The sequence below is a fragment of the Phasianus colchicus genome, chromosome 5 (genome assembly GCF_987193195.1).
Source record: "Phasianus colchicus chromosome 5, bPhaCol1.hap1.1, whole genome shotgun sequence".
Classification (NCBI taxonomy): Eukaryota; Metazoa; Chordata; class Aves; order Galliformes; family Phasianidae; genus Phasianus; species Phasianus colchicus.
The window spans coordinates 30012573-30030667 of record NC_143440.1 but is presented as its reverse complement, the minus strand read 5'-3'; the positions used below and the strand labels follow the sequence as shown (position 1 = coordinate 30030667).

The 18095-nt window shown below is 39.6% G+C and overlaps 2 protein-coding genes across 3 annotated transcripts; one reads left to right on the top strand and one right to left on the bottom strand.

Annotated features, from left to right (window-relative positions):
- Positions 1-117: 117 nt before the first annotated feature.
- On the bottom strand, positions 118-7987 carry ATP6V1D (ATPase H+ transporting V1 subunit D). Its single transcript, XM_031593690.2, has 9 exons — positions 7848-7987; positions 5910-6027; positions 5388-5467; positions 4056-4123; positions 3201-3245; positions 2646-2749; positions 2167-2233; positions 1486-1564; positions 118-896 (listed from the first exon to the last, which is right to left on the bottom strand). Exons 1-9 carry the CDS (start codon positions 7886-7888, stop codon positions 755-757), a joined length of 744 nt encoding a protein of 247 aa, XP_031449550.1. The 5' UTR covers positions 7889-7987; the 3' UTR covers positions 118-754.
- EIF2S1 (eukaryotic translation initiation factor 2 subunit alpha) lies at positions 7977-17705 on the top strand. Of its 2 annotated transcripts, none has more exons than XM_031593687.2 (8): positions 7977-8133; positions 10011-10252; positions 11172-11251; positions 12056-12207; positions 13800-13906; positions 15776-15873; positions 16692-16835; positions 17174-17705. In XM_031593687.2, exons 2-8 carry the CDS (start codon positions 10012-10014, stop codon positions 17297-17299), a joined length of 948 nt encoding a protein of 315 aa, XP_031449547.1. In that variant the 5' UTR covers positions 7977-8133; position 10011; the 3' UTR covers positions 17300-17705. The 2 variants fall into 2 exon arrangements, with proteins under 2 accessions (XP_031449547.1, XP_031449548.1); XM_031593688.2 differs by lacking the exon at positions 7977-8133 and adding an exon at positions 9046-9175.
- Positions 17706-18095: the final 390 nt, after the last annotated feature.

Genomic DNA, 18095 nt, shown 5'->3' with positions numbered 1-18095 from the left:
GAACTTGGATGGTCTTTAAGGTCCCTTCTGACCCAAGTTGTTCCGTGTTTCTGTTAAATCAACATGACAGTTTCCAAGCTTTTCAGACAATCATTTTTTAGAATCAGGAGCCAGGCATAACGTATTCAACAGTTAGAACTTTTACTCATTTCTAGTACAGACAGTACACAAGTTGGCAGAATCTCTAATTAGAACCATATATGTTTTAGGCCAGTGGTAACGATCGTGCAACAGAAATAAATCACAGAAGACTATGGATTTCATCAACAGGTTAGAAAACCAGAGCTGCCTACACTCGCATTTTACTTCAGTTGTGCCAGTACCTGCCTTAAGTAACTTTCACGTTAATTCACATTTTAGAAATAGAGAACAGTGCGTGCATCTCTCTCCTTAAATAACATTTCCCACTGCTTGTAGTAGCAAAGGAAGCAATTAAAAAGGAATCTGACCAGGCAAATCCAGAGATGTCCTCTAAAAAGAACAGCTGTGGACAGCCATTCCTATTATGTGAAGAAGCAGGCTGAACACATAACAGAAGGCCTTCCTGATATTAAAGCACCTTATTCATCTCTCCTTTTCTTCCGAGTTCCCAGATTTCTAATCTCCCAGGAGAAATCCACAGTCTGGTCAACTCAGGCTTATACACCAAACTGAGAAGCCACATAAATATGATTGAGGCAATGTCCCAAATTATACAGTAAATGGGCATTCTGTATTTTGGGTCCCCTGCTCCAAATGCAACAACTTCATCAGGTTACTCAAAGAGAAGGTCTTCATCCTTCTCTTCTGCTAAGAGATTGGCTGGTTCACGTTCCCCACCAGCAGCCCTCCGCAGCTCCCGTTCTTTCTCAGATTTTTCTTTCAGTACCTTTTTCTTTTCCTGGATCTTCTTTAACCTGTGAAAAGAAATGTGGCATATCTGTGAAAGCGACATGATGTTTCTATAAAACAGACCAACAACAAAGATGCCATACATATTGGCTGTGATAAAGCTGCCTGGAGAAGTTCACGAGGAAATTATCACTAGATGCTGCCCTTAAACAACATTCATCATCTCTGCAGATGTACTTATTTACCCAAATTCTAAATGACATTCTTGACCATAAGCAAGTGTTGTATTATACTACTCTGCTCTTCTTGAATGAAGGCAATTTACATTTGTGTAATTTCAACTTTGACATCTATCTTTTTCCTAGAACGTTAGCTGCTGTAGTAGAGGTGTCCTTAAAGCAGAAGAACTCAGAGTACTGTATTCCATCATTCCCACGGGAGGAAAGACGAAGACAGCTACGTACAACCTAGTGGTAGAGCTACATATGAAACTGCGACAAGTAACTGCAGCTCTTCAGTTGCCCAGCTCTGGAAGCTCAGTGCACAGTAAGAATAGTGTTCTTTGCCTCATTTCTTGAATAATTTTCTGCTGTCCACTCTGAGGTACAGTCTATTTGAGAAAAAGAACACTGTGGTCTTGTTTTACATAGTTACCTGTAAAATTCCTCTCGCTCTCTTTCATCCAGTTCTGTGATGATATAGGAAAGAGTACGCTCGATCCTGGGAATAATCACTAAACAAATATAAATCAGGAAGTTGATGGACCACTGCTATATTACCTGGGAAGTTACCAGAATGCAGTGCACAGAGGATTATTTAAAGTTATTCTAGTAATTCTTAATACCAAGGCTCTGTGGATGCCCACTCTGCCACCCCATCCAAATATAATAAACACATTGCCACCTTTCTACTGAACACCACCATCAAAAGTTGTAAGTTGTGCTAGGAAATACTACAGAAATAGTTATTAAAACATCTTAAGATATAGAGACAATCCCCTCTTTTGTTTCTAGTGTACATACTTAAAGAAGTAAATCACAGGTCAGTGGCAGACACACCAGAATATGTTTCTGTAATCTTTGCTCTGTAGGTTCTCAGTACAACTTCCTAAATAATTTTCTATGTTTGCATATACACTTATCATCCCCTGTACTCCAGCCCCTTTGCAGTATGTTTTATTGTAATTGTACTCAGTTGTTAACTGGTTTCAAATCATACTAACAGGAAATCAGTCAAAAAAAATCAGTCAGAAAGAAGAGTAGCTTCCAAGACTCAGCTCCCCATCTCGCACAGAGACATAAAAGCACTATGCATCCCAAAAAGAAAAATACTCACCATGTTCAATTGCATTCACACGTCTATTTGTTATTTTAATGGCTTCGTCCAAAGTAACGAAGGATGTCTGATGGAATGGGAACAAATAACAAGATGAACTCAGCATTTACATCTATTCTACACACAAAACCAAACATTGCTTGGAAGCCAAAGCTGCTCATTTTACAGACTACATTCTTGATAGAAGCAGAATTGTTTCTAGAAATGTTGGTGCTCCTACTGTTTATTACCAGATTACATCTGAATCCTGAACTCTAGCAGCTTCAGCTACCATCTATACTCCAACCACTTCCTCAAAATTTCTTCTTAGTGCTCTAGACTGTGAAGAGGTGGGTTTATAACTGTGTTTAGTGGCTGAAAAGGGGCTGAAATTTGGTAAAAGCACTGGGACTAAAAGTCTATATTACAGCTGAATGTAATGAGCTACAGTCATTGAGACTATACTTTCAGTTCAGAACACATTTCTTTCTCCCATCAACCTGTAAAGAGGCCAGTTCCACAAGCAGCTCCACAGCTTTGGCATAGTTCCTCTTCAGCTTAGCTAGCTGTTCTCCACCTCTGGCCAAGCCAGTCAGCTCATAGCCTGAGAAAAAAACAACATAAGGTTTGTTGCTAATGCTACAATGGTATATTCTTACTAGATAAAAAGCAGTATCTGCACTTTACAAACTAGAGGGATGCAGACAGCTCAGAAGGTGGCAAGATAAAGCCTTTGCCTTCTAAGAAATCTATCTTCATAATGGTTTGTGCTACTATGAATCACTGTGGTCTATATCCATTCAAAAACATGGTAAATAAGGCTTCTCCTCATCTGAAAAACTCACTGATTTAGTAAACTAAAATCCACTATGGCCCATATTTAATCCCTTAAAGTTAGAGAAACAGTACAAAGCAAAAATAGCTTTGCAAACAGCAAAATATGGAGAAGAGAAATATTCTTGTGTAAGCTGACTTATCAGCAAGGCATGACAAGTATTTTTCTATTAACACAGAACAGCTATGAGTACACACAAGGCAGAATGTTTTCTACTTACTGTCACCTCCTTCCTGATAATGCTCAAAAACCGGCAAGGTTACACCTGAAAAGAATGAATGCAAATTTGTGTAAAGGGACATAAAGGCTAATATATTTTTTTCTAAGTACAACACATTTGTAGTGAATATGCTTTTAACAAATTCTGTAAGCTCAGAAGCTTTGTTTCCAAAATCTTCCTATATAGCTTGAAAAGATTAAATCATGCTGATTTTGCTATTTTAATATGGAATTTCAGCATTATGTTGAGATAACGGATCCAGACACGTGAAAAATTCAGAGTATTCCATTTTATTTAATATTCAATTTAATATTATTATTTTGTACTTAAAGAATCACAGAATCATAGGGGTAGGAAGGTATCTATGGAGATCATTCAGGCCAACCACACTACTGAAGGAGGTTCTCTACAGTAGGTTACAGCAATGTATTCCCCCCTGCTTACAGAATATTTTCAATATTCCTTAATCATTCAATCTTGACTAATCTTTCTTGTTTTATTTAAAAACAGTTACGGATACTTAATGTTCTGAAATGTATTTAATCTTGATACTTTATTTCCTGATTTATTTTCAGTAATGAAAGTTTCCCTATGAAAATAATGCTCTGTTTGAAGATCTAGAAATTAGGACTGCAGTTTATGTACATTCGTTGCATCTTATGAGAGGCAAATGACTAAACATAAAAAGTGATCTCCTGTATCTGAAAAACCTTGACAAATTATAAGTGTTCCTACTGTTATATGAATAAGAGAAACGAAGAACGTCTCCAAACACCATCTGTTCTTACATATTTCAGAATGTGCTCCCACAGCTCCCCTGAAAGCTGAAATGCTGACTGTCTACAAAAGACTCACCTGCTACATTGTCTTTCTTAGCTCTGATCTTGACTTGAGCTTTGTTCACGTTCTGGATCACAGTGGTACTGTAAGGAAGAAAAGATGTATCTTAACCAGGAACACCAAAGTGGTCCATTACTTCATCATTATATTCAAAGAGAAGTAGTTATCAGATAACATCGTTATCTGCAGCTAATGGCTTTCCTACAATGTTTAGCAATAAAAGCGGCAGACTTCACAAAATGTAACTCTGGAAATGTCTTAGACCAAGTACACGAAGCATTTCTAAAAACTAGCAAGTTATCTGCTGAGTGACAATAAAATATTTTAATAACGTTTAATCTGAATCAACTTGAGATTTTCTTCCCACTGAAAGCAATTTCAAGGCTTAAATGCAGATCAAGACCACAACACTGTTCATTTTTACAAATTCATATTTATTTGTTCCTTCAGAACAGTAATAAGTTTGTTTACCAATTAACTCTTACTATGTTAACGAACTTGAGCTGGTACAACAGTTCACCCTGAAGGATTCTAAAGTGTCTTATGGTCTTCCAAGAACAGGTTACTGTACCAGCTCTTCCACTGGAGTACAATTTACTTACCGGGTGGAAACTGACTATTGTTTATAGCTAAACACTATACCTGGTTAAGACAGGAAACGGGTGAAAGGGCAAAAATGCCTTTTGCCCTCCAGCAACACACAGGTTACTACAGTGTCTGATCACTGAGCTCTTCCCCATTAATTGGTGGTACCATCAGCTGAATCATTAACACTTCCCCAACTTTATTCCACGAGACCAAAGTATGCTTGGATGAATTACACAAATGGCCTAGTTGGAATTATAATTTATTAAAATACAATTAAAAGATTAGTTTCTCCTGTCACAAACAGCCCTCGCTAGCCCTGGTGAGATGAGTGGTCATGAGACAAGAGGCTAAAACAATTAGTAGAACACATGAATGCCTTACTGGGAGAAAATATCACATTAGATCCTGACCTCAAGTCCACAACAAAAATCAAGATAATGTGTAATCCTATACTCTGCTAAACATTCTTGTGTTTACCTGTGTTCTAGATTCTAAACTGAAAAATCCACCTCCTTCTCAAATCAAGAATTTGCACATAAATTCTCTTAATTTTTCAGCTCGCTTTTCTTATGTGTTTTCATCACACATATGATCACTCTCTTGCAGTTGTCTCTCTCACCTTAATGGAATTCACTTATCATGTCCTACCACGTCCGCTGTCATTTTTTTCCTTGTTAAAAGTTCATTTAAGAAATTTCTTATTTCCAAAAGAGAAATCGACAATCAAAAAAGGATGCCCATAAGATCAGCAATCCTTACCTGAAATCTCCGGCTGTAAACTTTGCCTCAGCAAGTGAAAAGGCAGCTTCTCTCATCACCTCACCCATCAGCAACTTAGTCTGTTTTTTTTAAAAAAGAGACATCAAATACAAGGTATATTATTCTTTTTCAAAGAACAATAATTAACAGCATAAAGAAAACAATAGGAAATATAAGAAAGAAAGAGAAAGTACTCTATCTCTAGTTTACTCTCAACTTGCTAATTAGAATTTTCAGATGACTGGTAAAAAATGAAATACAATTAAAACCCATCCAATATGGCAGAATATAATAAGATCTACTAAGTCGTACTAAAATCTTCTAAATTTATATACTGCTGAAGACAGAAAAGCAGAGTTATGCTCCCCTGTCCTCAGTAGCATCACTTACAGATTACGGGTTATCCACAATGTTGTTTTACATTCTGGTTTATCTAATGAACTTACAAGAATGAGAATGTACAACTGACAAACAAATTTCAAATCATGTGAGCCTAAGAGAGAAAAATTCTAATTCGCCCACCTCAATAATTTTCTTAAGGATCTGCCTGAATCGGAGTGTCAAAGCATCAGACTTCTTCTTCAAGAGGTTGCGACCTGTTTGAGCTCCCTTCAAACGAGCCTTCATGATGGTCTGAGCCCTGTTGCAGAAAAAGAAATAAAAATACCCTGCATCATCCAAATGCATTAAAGGGAAAAAAAAAAAAACTATGTTCATGTCAGAAGATGTAGTATGACTAATTATGAAGCAATGGAGAAACATCAGCATGGTACAACAGGAAACAATTTCAATTTATTTATTTCCAGTAGCAAACTTCCAAGTTTCTGGTGCAAAACTATGAACTGAAGAAGCAACTAAATCTCTCTTCCCTCTCAGCTGTGGAGGATATTTAATTTAAAGAATCTTTTTGACTTAACTAAAATCTCAGTCGCTATACTCATGCTAACTTAAGCTACTGCTTTGTTTATGGAGCTATAATGCACAAAGGACAACATTCAGGTCTGTAAAGAGAAGCCTACACACTTCCTCTCCGACCTTGGAAAAAATAAGCACCATTACGATTCTGTCTACACAGTGAACACAGTCACTTCTCCACTCCACTGGCTTGATATGAGAATAACTCCATTGAAGTCTACAAAAAGCACACGCACTTTCTGAATGTCCATGAGAAAAACAAAGTCCAAGAACAAAAAAGCAACTCGATGTTTCCAACAAGCAGGTCCCTGTTATCACCTTGAACTACCTTCACACTCTGCTCACCACCAGAGACCGGCTCCCTTTCTGGTTCAAGCAAGCTCTCACAGGCTGAGAGAGCATTTAAAAAGTCACATTTACCGTCAAGGAGGCTGAGGAGCTTCTGTAAGCAATCATAGCCAGCCCAGCAGAGATCATGCCAGCAGCACAAAACAAATAAAGCTTGTACAATTCTGTCCTGTCAGTTAACAAAAAACTTTTTGGTGGGGGCAGGTCACCTGTATTTTTAACATCCTAACTTACACTCCTATCAACTATCAGCCATGTTATTGATCGATTACTTCAATGAAACAGATTTGGTAAATGTTAAATCCTTGTACATCACTGCCTTCCCACCACACTGATGTGGCAGCACACAAAACAGCTACCTTCTGAAAGAGGCTGAGGTGCCTCATCCTCGGACACATAAATGGAATGAAAAGAGCCAGAGAGCAGCTGACTTGGTAGGTGCTATCATTTACTTCTGACTTGAGGTTCAGAAGAGAACCATGTAGCACATTAATCTTTCCATATAAACTGTTACATCTCCTGAGCTGAAACATGAAGGAAGGGTTATTATTTTACATCTGAAGCTTCCATCCTGCAAAACGCCCTCCACACAGATTAGATCCAGCCACCAACTTCATTTTATGAAAGAAAATTTGAAACTGCCTTTCTCCCCGAGGCTGAAAAGTTCTCAAGAGGAATGTGATGGCACCATTAAAACGGCATTTCTAACAGTTCGTCAGTTTTAAGCGCTTGTGTTCATTGCAACGCCGGCTGCTGTGCTGAGCCCCGTCAGGAGACACCTGACCGCATGACACACCGTCCGCCGCTCTCTGGGAGGCTACTGGAAATCTGACTGCACGCCGCACTTCCCTTTTTGCCCTTCTTTTTCTAAAGGCTGTACGGCCAGCCCGTCGTACAACGACACCGGCGTCCCCAATGGAACAGCAAAGGGCAGCGGCTGTTCGAGTCGTGCGTTTTCCCCGACACACGCACTCTTATCTCGCACGTGGAGTCCCGTGCAGCCACCAGCCGCGGGGCCGTCCGTGCGCGCCGACGGCTGGCTCCGAGCCGCCCGAGGACCCCCGCAGCCTCCGGCCGCTTAAAGACGCGTTTACACAAGAAGCGACGCCGGAAATCTCCCTCCCAACCCGGCGACTCGGTCCCGGGGCCGGCCGCTCGCCCCTCAGCCGGCCCGCGCCGCGGCCGGCCGACACTCACATCCGCGACGGGAAGATCTCGATGCGGTCCTTGCCCGACATGGTGGCGGCGGCGGCCGAACGGGCCCGGTCCGGCTGTCACCTCCCCGGCCGCCGGTCACGTGACGCGGCGCTACGCCCGCCCCGCCCCGCGGCGGAGGGAGGGGTTTCCCAGGGGGCGCTGCGGTGCGAGGCGGGCCGGCGCACGCGTGGTGGAGCCGGCGGCTGGGCGCACGCCGAGGCGGCAGCGGGGCAGCGCGGGAGGCAGGGTTGCTGAGCGCAGAGCGGGACCTCTCGGCCGTCGCCAGGTAACGGCTCCACCGGCGCCGCGCGGCCTCCGCTCTTCTGCTCTCGCCCGACGACCGGGCCGCGCTAGAGTCCGGTCCGGGAGCGTGCGGGCTCGGGGAGGGGCGCGGCGTGGCCGAGGCCGGGCCTGGCCGCTTGGGCCCGGACGGGGCGAGAGGAACCGGCGGCGCCACGCGTGGCCCGGCCCGGCGGCTGCGGGCTCCCGGGCGTCTGCCGTCGCCGCGCTGCCGGACGTGGGCCCTCCCGCCGTCCCTGCGGCTTTCGTCGCCGGCCGCGTCAGCCACGCTGCGGCCGAGGGAGGAGGCCGGCCAGAAGTCGGTCTCGTTTCGCCGGCTCCCGCTCCAGCCTGTGCAGCCGGGCGGGGTTAAAGCTTAGCCTCGGCATTTCCAGCGGCGTGGGAAGATCCTAGAGTCGTAGAATCATAGGGTGGTTTGGGCCGGAAGGGACCTTTAAGATCACCTAGTTCCAATCCCCTGCTATAGGCGGGGACGCCTCTCTCTGGGCCAGGTTGCTCACGGCCCCGTCCAGCCTGGCCTTGGACGCCTCCAGGGAGGGGAGAGCATTTCCAGCGTACGGGGCCGACGCTGAGCGCTGGTGTCTGAGGAGAGAAACAAATGCACGGCGATCTGTCTTTGCTTACTGCGTTTGATGGACTGGAAAAGCGAACTGTAAAACATTGGGGTTTAAGCTTAGCGGTGTTTTTTTCAGGTCTCAGATTAGGTGGAGTTATGTGAAAGCTCCGGCGTTTCTGTAGCTTCTCTGCTAGTTTGCATCCCCTTTCTGAACATTAAAAAAGAAAATAACAATGCAGTCTTTTGTATTGTGCTTGGCATTATCGCCCTAAAGTTCCGAAGCAGTGCTGTGACATGCTGATGTAACAAACCTGAGGAGGTGTGTGTTTGACTCAGCCTTGTGGGCTCCAGCTTCTGAAGTGTTCTTAAATTTCTGGATTAAACTTTCAGGTGTAGACAAAAGGAGTGAGGCTAACTCTGGTTAGCAGAGATGAGTGCGTGCATTGCTGCCCTCATCAGGGAAGTGAAGCAGGTCAAGCATTCATTTTTATTGCTATGTGGTTAAGAAATGTTTGTGTGTGCTTTTTTTTTTGAAGTACAGTGAAGGGATTCTGCTTTGTTTATCAACTTATGTTTTTTTCCTCCTGGTTACCTACATGTTAGGTTTTCTTTTGTGTTTCTTTTTTTTTAAATCATTTTTAAAGTCTGTTCTGTTCAGTGCTTCATTCACATCAGGCTACTTCTACCTTCTGTTCCAGTTCTTTCTTTTATTTCTTCAGAAAGCTGACAGGTGGCCTCAGGAGTAGTTCCTGCAAGATTGTTCCAACTATCTTGTGCTGAATGTAGAAAACCACTTTCTAGTGTCTCTTCCTTCTCAGTAGAGGAGAACTTTGCTCTACCTCTTACTTTCTCAGCCTTTCACATGCTAGCAGTGTTTATGGAAATACCTGTTAGCAATGTGGTTTCTTCCTTACCATGTCCTCCTGTTGCTGAAGCCTGGTTTACAACTTTAATTTTATCTTATGAACTGGGTGAATATAAAAGTGCAGTGCCTTCTTTTCACCACTTGAAGTCTCCTCTCTATCGTACTGCTACATGGATAATAAAGTCTGAGTAGCAAACTTTTACTTTCTTGCGAAAAAGAAAGTTAGAAAAAGGTTGTGCTTGTTTTAAAATACCAATTAATCTATAGCTTATCTGTTAAAACCGAACTATATGCTACCTAAGCCTTATCCTAGTTTGCTCTTTCCAGTGTTAGTGTTCCTCTCTACCTCGTTGCTCTTTGCTGCTTTTTAACACTTATGTAGGAGAAGGCAGTGATGTACTCTGAAATAAGTCATCCTCGTTTCTTTTTGTTCACATTCCAGAATGCCAGCACTAAGCTGTAGGTTCTACCAGCATAAGTTTCCAGAGGTGGAAGATGTAGTGATGGTCAATGTTCGATCCATCGCTGAAATGGGTGCTTATGTCAGCCTGCTAGAATACAACAACATCGAAGGCATGATCCTTCTCAGTGAGCTGTCCAGAAGACGTATTCGTTCCATAAACAAACTCATCCGCATCGGAAGGAACGAATGTGTCGTGGTCATAAGAGTTGACAAAGAGAAAGGTATTTGGGGATACTATGGGGATATATCAAGATTGAATTCATAAAGGGAAATGTGGACAAACTGGGCTGCTTAAGTATGAGTAGTTTTGCCAGGAGTTCTTCGTGTGAGGCACTTAAGCTAAATAGACCATCATCCTATCATCTGATGTTTATGACCATTTTTCCCTTTGGTAATTGGGTTAATGAAGGTCAGTCACATCACCAAAGATTTGCTTAAATGGTTACGTGCCAGCTCAGTGTTTTGTTAGCAAACTGTAGTGGAGTTTCTTTTTGATATCGGTGCAGATTTTAAGTCCTGACTGAAGAGAGAAAAGGTCATCTACTTTAGTAATGGAATGTAATGCTTGCAGTCTAACCTGTGCCACAATAAGTGTCTTGAATCTTGCCTATAAAATAGATCATATGTATGTAATTATTACATGCATTCTATAGAAGGTCACAAATTGAGTTTGTGCAGACTTTTCCTGTGTTCTGAACATCTCAATCTTTGACTTTAAAGGTTTTTTTAGATATATTTTATTTAGGGCATGGTTTTTGAACTTGGTTCTTTGTATGTTTGTGTGATTTTTCCCAAACCTGTGTGCAGTGACAGAAAAAGGGGCTCACAAATTGATGAAATACTATGCAAATTTCTTCTGGATTAGGAGGGAAATTATTCTTAAGGCACAAACCTACAAGAATACAATAGAATAGTTTCTCAGTTGTAAGCATTTATAGTTGAAAGAATAAATTGATACCTTCATTTAGATTATGATTTGGTCAAAATCATTAAACTTCAGTTTTGTTACTTTCTTTAGCAACTGATAGGAATAGTGTAGGCAGTGGGCAAGTCTTGAGCCTGAGCTACACCTTCCACGTGAAGCAGTTAGATTTGGTTTGTGCAGTGTCTGACAATTCCAAAATGGTTTTTCCCCGGTAGGTTATATTGACCTGTCAAAAAGAAGAGTTTCTCCAGAGGAGGCAATCAAATGCGAAGACAAATTCACAAAATCAAAGACTGTAAGTTGCTTTTCTATATTCTGGCACTGTATGCTGCTGTCTTCTTACCTGAATGACCTAAGTGCATAGACATAACATAGCATGAGAAATAAAGTCATATTCTCATTTGTTAGGCATACTGTGATTGTCATTTCCCACATAATATATAACCAGTCTGTCTGAGTGCTGTGGAAAACTGATTATTAGGTAATTAATAGATCAAGTAAGGTGACAGTTAAAAATCCGTATTAAAAGGATGATATTTAAATGCTAGAAATCCAGAAGCATATCCTAGTTTAACGCATCAGGCAAATTGTATTGGAGAAGGATGCAGATAGTTTTAAGGCATTGCATCTCACTCTTACTGCTCTGTGGTCGTAGGTTTCTAAAAGAAATGCTTACTGTTATTTATTAATTTGATTCTGATTTTTTTTTTTATGTACAAGTATACTGAGTCTTTAACAACCTGATAATACTTCATCTGTCAGTTTCCATGGGAGAATTATTTTGTCTTTGTAGTTGCACGGCACAAGTTTAGATTAGTAAAGTGGTTTTGATGTTTTGTGGGCACGTAGAACTCTTAATTGGTTGTTAAATATAGGGAAAGAGTATTTTGCAACATCATGCAGCATTGAGAATCCAAACACTGAATCACTGATGTTTTTTACAGTGTTTTTATCAACTGTTTGAGGTCTGGGTTGTCATGTGCAGAACTCAGCTTCATGCTGCACAATCTGAGTAGGAGTTGGTCATTATGTGGGAGTAGATAAGTGAGGGGGAGGGTTATTTCATTTTGTTTTTTTTAATATCCCTTTTGTGCTCAAGGTGTACAGCATTCTTCGCCACGTTGCTGAGGTGTTGGAGTACACGAAGGATGAGCAGCTTGAGAGTCTGTTCCAGAGGACTGCCTGGGTATTTGATGACAAGTACAAAAGACCGGGATACGGTGCTTATGATGCATTCAAGCATGCAGTCTCGTAAGAACGTTTTTTCTGTCTTTAGAGATTTATTTCATAATGACAAGGAACTATTTTTTGGAATAGATACATCTTTATTTTTTTAAAGGATCAATCAGTTGAGAAGAATGTACTGCTTGAGTACGCTTATTGATTCTTGTTCTCAGTCTTCCAGTTGCTTACCATAGTTATCTCTCTCACTACTTTGTTCAAGTTTCCAATGCTCTTGAGAAGGAAGATTCGAGTTTTTTTCTTTTTACCTGTCTTTGAATGTCCAATTTTGCCTAACTCGGTCTTCTAAAAGCATAACGGAATTTGATATGGATGAATAGTGAGGCACTCCCTGGAAAGAATGTTTAAGAGAAACAGGTTATTCCAAACACTGAGGAGACTTATATGGCTACAGATGAGCCTGCGATGTTTCTAGTAGAAACAGCAGCACTAATATTGGTTTCTCTGTCAGAATTTACCCGTTCTTATACTGCATCAGGTGTTCTTATCATATATAGTTCTGTCTGAAGAGATTTCAGCTTGCAGCTCATTTGTCTGTCACTGGCAGAACTTTTCTTTTATAAATGCAGCAGATTGTTTTGTTAGTTCTTTGCACATCCAAACTGAAAGAATGAAAATAGGATGATGAGTCTAGAAATGGAATTACAAACAGAAGAATTGGAAATGGTGATTCTAAGGGAGTATGCACCAAGATTACTTGTTGTTGATATTTTTTATTTATGATACTTTAATTTACTTTCAGAATGATGTTATTTGGCTTCCCTCTAAAGATTCTGTAATAAAATTGGCAACAAAATAAATTTTTCAGTAAGTGCTTCCAGTTTTATTTCTTATAGCACCTAAATCCTTGAGAGGAACATCAGCATAACATTAGAGGGCAGTGATAAGATTGTAGAAAATCATATTGAGTCAAAGAAGCAGGGCACATGGCAGTATTTTTCATTAGCTTAAAATCATTTTTTGTTGTTTTGGATAAGAGAAAACAGCTATAGACCTTAGGGGAGCTGCTTTCTTGTTTTCTTATTTCAGAGATATTTGGGATGAAACTAACATGGCAATAGAGAGAAATGACAGCTTGTGGAAAAAATTTTATCCTTTCTTTAGCTGTGAATGCAGCCAGCAGATAGATCTGTCTGTGATCCAGTTACTGTTAAAAATTATTAAAGAATAATATGTTACTTTGTAGAAAGATGGGAATCTTTCTTTTGTATGAGAACTCAAAAACCTCAGGTTCATTGTGAGTTTATCTTCACATTGGAGGAAACATAAATGGCAAACAGTTAGATGTGTTTCTCATTCTATATATAATGTACAAGGCAGAAGACATTACTGTTTTTTTGGTTGTTCGATTTCTTAGACAGCAGAAAGAAGCAGATTAAGTAAACCGTCTGCTTTAAGTGTTTCCATTATAAAATACACTGTAAACAGATTTTTTTAAATTTTCTTCCAGTATTTCAGTGGCCTCTTAAGAAATTTGTGTGTTCTCTTTGCTAATAAATCCACATTATTATGTGTAAGAATATTGAAATAATGTCAGAGGTTCATGTTGTGTCGTATCCTACTTCAGTACAACTTCTGTACTGTTTCTTGTCTTGGCTCAGAGATCCTGCCATCCTGGACAGCCTAGATCTCACAGAGGAAGAGAGGCGTGTATTGATTGACAATATTAACAGACGTCTGACTCCACAAGCAGTCAAAATCCGAGCTGGTGAGTTCTTTCCAGATCTTTACTGAATAGTTTTTGACACTTTAAGTAGGCTGTATCTTGTAAACTACAAACTCATTTCAGACTAGTGGCTAAGGTGCTGAATTTTGAGAGAAGCTGATCTTTTAGAATTAAGCTGTGTCCATTGAGAAGCGATAGCAGAATGTGTGTATGGATCCTGACTCAAAGTCCAAGCTGGTTTGGCTTTCCCACTGCTCCCACTCTCCACGTGCAGATTCCTTGGGACACAGAAGTGGTTCTAGTATATGAAATCACGTTGTGCTGGCACACAAAATACTTATATCTTTTTATGGATTCAGTAATATCTATACTTTTTCTCATTATTGAAAGTGTTAAATTCTTTTGTTCTCTATTAGGGTGATTGATCTTTGTCAGCGTTGTTGGGTCAGATGTCCTGTCCAATTATACATAAACAGAGACGATTAGTTCTGACTTTGCTTCAGTTGTATTTCTTGCTGGTTGAGTGCAAACCACTCAGCTGGACATATTAGTTTAAGCCAAGCCTGTATGTAACGTATTCATAAAGTTTGAGCATCTTTGTTTCAGTACCTCAGTGTTGGTACAGAACAAGCATGCAGCTCCAGTTTACTTAAGAAGATGCTGTAAAATTGTAGATGTGGTTATACAGCTAACCAAACAGCTTAAAAGCATACTTGCCATTAAATACGTAGTCAGTGAGCAGTGTTGTGTTTTTAACTGCATTCAGAAACTATCTTTGTTCTGCAAGTGTACACTGAAGAGCAGTAACAGTTACTGACTGCTATGGAGGGAAGAAAAGATATTCCATATCCACGTGACAGTCAAGTTAAAGGGAGCACAGAAAGTGAGATCATGAAAATTCTACTTATTAATTTAGGTCACCAGGAGTTAACATAAACTTCAAATATGTGAGTAGGATTTGATTGCCATGAAGAATGGAATTGATAACATAAACAACACTTGATTTAGTTTTGAAAATAAAGTGCATTTGAAGGGCATGTTCACATACTTTTCTTCATCTTGCCTGTTTTGTTCTGATGGTCTAAGTTTATTTGTAATTCAAGCATACAAATTTTCCATTGGCTTACAGTCTCATCCTGAGGTAGAGGCTGACTGGGGTGCTTTCCTGGGAATATGTTTGGGATGGCTGAGAATTAGGGTGTTACTGTCAGTCACCTGGAGGGAGATTAACTCCTCTGTAGAAGTAATCTCTTGCACTATTTCTGTATGGATTTAAAAAAGAAAAATGAAAATCTTTTAAAACTAATTAGGAATTATGGATGTGACCAGCAGAAGCCTGGGCCTTCATTTCATTTCCAAATGTTTAGAAAAAGCTATAGCTAGCTATTATTTTTAACTGTATCTTAATATGACTTATCTTCAAAATAATAAGAAATCTCCATGTTTCTAAGGATGAGTTTATTGTAGTTGTTGTTGGCAGACTTCTGTGAATTTGTCGCTTTGCACTGTCTTGAACTTTGATTTTCCTGATCTTTTGTTTTCTTTGGTATTTATTCCTTGATCTCTCCATGTTAAATATACCATTGTTCTTGAAGAATTAAATGCATCACTATTATCCTGTTGAATTTATTGGGCTGGGAGTGAGTGAATATGGGTGCATAATTTCATATCTAGGATTTTCAAAGCACAATGTAAAATGTTCTAATATAAAGAATTTAAGACATCTACATCAGCTTACAAGCCAAGAAGTTGAAATACTTCCTCTATTTTGGAACATACTGGGGGTATCATTGTGAATAAACATTGGTTGCTAAGAAACTTTATTACAGCTTAGGTTAAAAAAAAAAAGTTTTAAGCTTTTACAGCTTCTGATAACTTTAAAGTTTTTTTTAATTTCTATTAATCTCCTAGATATCGAGGTTGCATGTTATGGTTATGAAGGTATAGATGCCGTGAAAGAAGCTCTGAGAGCAGGATTGAACTGTTCCACAGAGAACATGCCCATTAAAGTAAGTGACTGTCTTAATCGTGAAATCCAAAGCAAAGTTTTCAGTACTGTTCATTTGTCACAGTCACATAGCTGAGGGAAGCCGTGTCCTTACATCCTAGTTTTCTTGTCTAGCACATGCACAAGACTTCCTTTCTGCTATGTGATTCCAGTTGTTCCTGTGACTGTGCTTGTGGCTGTTCATTCCAAGTTCAAGAAGCTGTTTTTATTCTCTTCAATTGATTAATGACTACTATTTGCATACTAAATACTTACTGTTCCTTTATATAGCCTTATAGCAGGTAGGGAGCAAAAAACTTTATTTTCAGAAACAAGACTTTATAAGAAAAGGAGTATTTTGTCCACATATGTTTGGTAGAAGGGCTGCTCATACCTAGGTATAAATTTTCCACTCCAAACACTTTAGGTTATTCAGTGTTACTACTGAGTGTTTTTAAAATCTTACAAGTACTTGAAAATATTTTCTTACAATGATTTCTTATAACAAAAGAAACAATGTACTCATCCAGTTGTCTTTTTAAAAAAACAACCCACATATTGGTTGTTACAGTCTTCTGAAAAATTAGTGATAGACTGCTTTAATGGTGTGGGTGTTGGTATTCTCAACAATATTTGTCTAAATGAGCATAACATATAGGAATAATTGGTTTTTGTACCAGGAATTAGACAGTCTGTGTGGTTTTTTGTGTGCTATTTTTTTCCAAGTTATGCATGCTTTCAGAAACAGCTTTGCTAATGGAAAAATGTTTATTTTCTTCTGCTGAGCATGTTTTACTGTTGTTTATTTGGTTTTCTTTTCCTCCCTATGATGTGCAATAGATCAATCTGATAGCTCCTCCTCGGTATGTGATGACTACTACAACACTGGAGAGAACTGAAGGCCTCTCTGTTCTGAATCAAGCCATGGCTGTCATTAAAGAGAAAATTGAGGAGAAGAGAGGAGTCTTCAATGTGCAGATGGAGGTGAGAACACTTTGCATTCTAGAATGTAACTGATTTACTTCATAATATTTTGCAAGTACAGTAAGATCCACAGCACTAGGAGAAGTTTTAGCAAAAGGCATTAGGAAACCTGGAAAAAAAAAAAAGTAAAACATAAAGTTCAGTGTTCCTGAAATAATTGAATGACCCAAAATTCTATGTTTCTTCTGTTTTATTAAACAATCTCTGGATACACATTTTATTTCTTGATCTAGGATCAGAACCACCAACCATAATTTTATTTTCCTTCTCAATCTGTAGATAGTATTTTTTAATTGTTTTTCACATGTTCTTGTTTTTTGGTTGTTTTTTTTTTTCAGCCTAAAGTTGTTACTGACACAGATGAGACTGAGCTTGCAAGGCAGTTGGAAAGACTGGAGAGGGAAAATGCTGAAGTGGATGGAGATGATGATGCTGAGGAAATGGAAGCAAAAACCGAAGACTGAATACTCTGGGATATTTAGAAGAGAAAGCATATGAAAAATTAGAGACCCCATTGCAAACACTCTGGACTAAATGTTTCCAGTATTGAAAACTTCAAATGCAAATACTTGAAGTATGTTACTGGTTTTAAAAGACCAATAAAGCATCTCCTGAGTAACATTTGATGCAGCAACTTACAAATTGAATCCTTCAAAAGAAAGGTGCCAAGTGATATTCAAGACACAAATCTCACGACCAGAGGGAGGCTGCAGCTCCATATTTAACACTTACGTACATAACAATTCCAGGTTGGTGATTGCAGCTCAGTTAATGATGTCTTCTATAAGCACGAAAACCACACAGATTGAACAGTTCTATACAGGATGTATTTGAGCAAATATCCAATAAAGTTCTGGGCTATGTAACCTGAAGCTTCTTTTTTTTTATATTTTGTTAAATTGCCTAGAGAGCTATCTTCAGTTGGTGATTCCCCTTTAATGCTGAAAAGGGAATACTGAAAAGGGCTTTCTTGTTTAAAATCAAGGCAAGAATTAGTGAAATCATGTTTTGATTTGTTTTTGTTTTTTTTACAAGTTTGTTGATGTAGAGTTCCTTAGAGGAGTATTTTTCTTCTGCATTTAGGTACTCAGATCACAGAATCACAGAATCACAGAATCACTAAGGTTGGAAAAGACCTATAAGATCATCCAGTCCAACCATCCACCTGTCACCAATGGTTCTCATTAAACCACATCCCTCAGCACAACATCCAAACGTTCTTTGAACACCTCCAGGGTCGGTGACTCCACCACCTCCCTG

Excerpts from the sequence above, each read along its gene's own strand:
- ATP6V1D (XM_031593690.2), bottom strand. The coding sequence starts at position 7,888 with ATGTCGGGCAAGGACCGCATCGAGATCTTCCCGTCGCGGAT. Across the intron at positions 1,565-2,166 it reads TGTGAATGCAATTGAACATG|TGATTATTCCCAGGATCGAG; the intron begins GTGAGTATTTTT and ends ATATTTGTTTAG. Across the intron at positions 897-1,485 it reads GAGCGAGAGGAATTTTACAG|GTTAAAGAAGATCCAGGAAA; the intron begins GTAACTATGTAA and ends TTCTTTTCACAG.
- EIF2S1 (XM_031593687.2), top strand. The coding sequence starts at position 10,012 with ATGCCAGCACTAAGCTGTAGGTTCTACCAGCATAAGTTTCCAGAGGTG. Across the intron at positions 12,208-13,799 it reads GCATTCAAGCATGCAGTCTC|AGATCCTGCCATCCTGGACA; the intron begins GTAAGAACGTTT and ends GTCTTGGCTCAG. Across the intron at positions 16,836-17,173 it reads TCTTCAATGTGCAGATGGAG|CCTAAAGTTGTTACTGACAC; the intron begins GTGAGAACACTT and ends TTTTTTTTTCAG.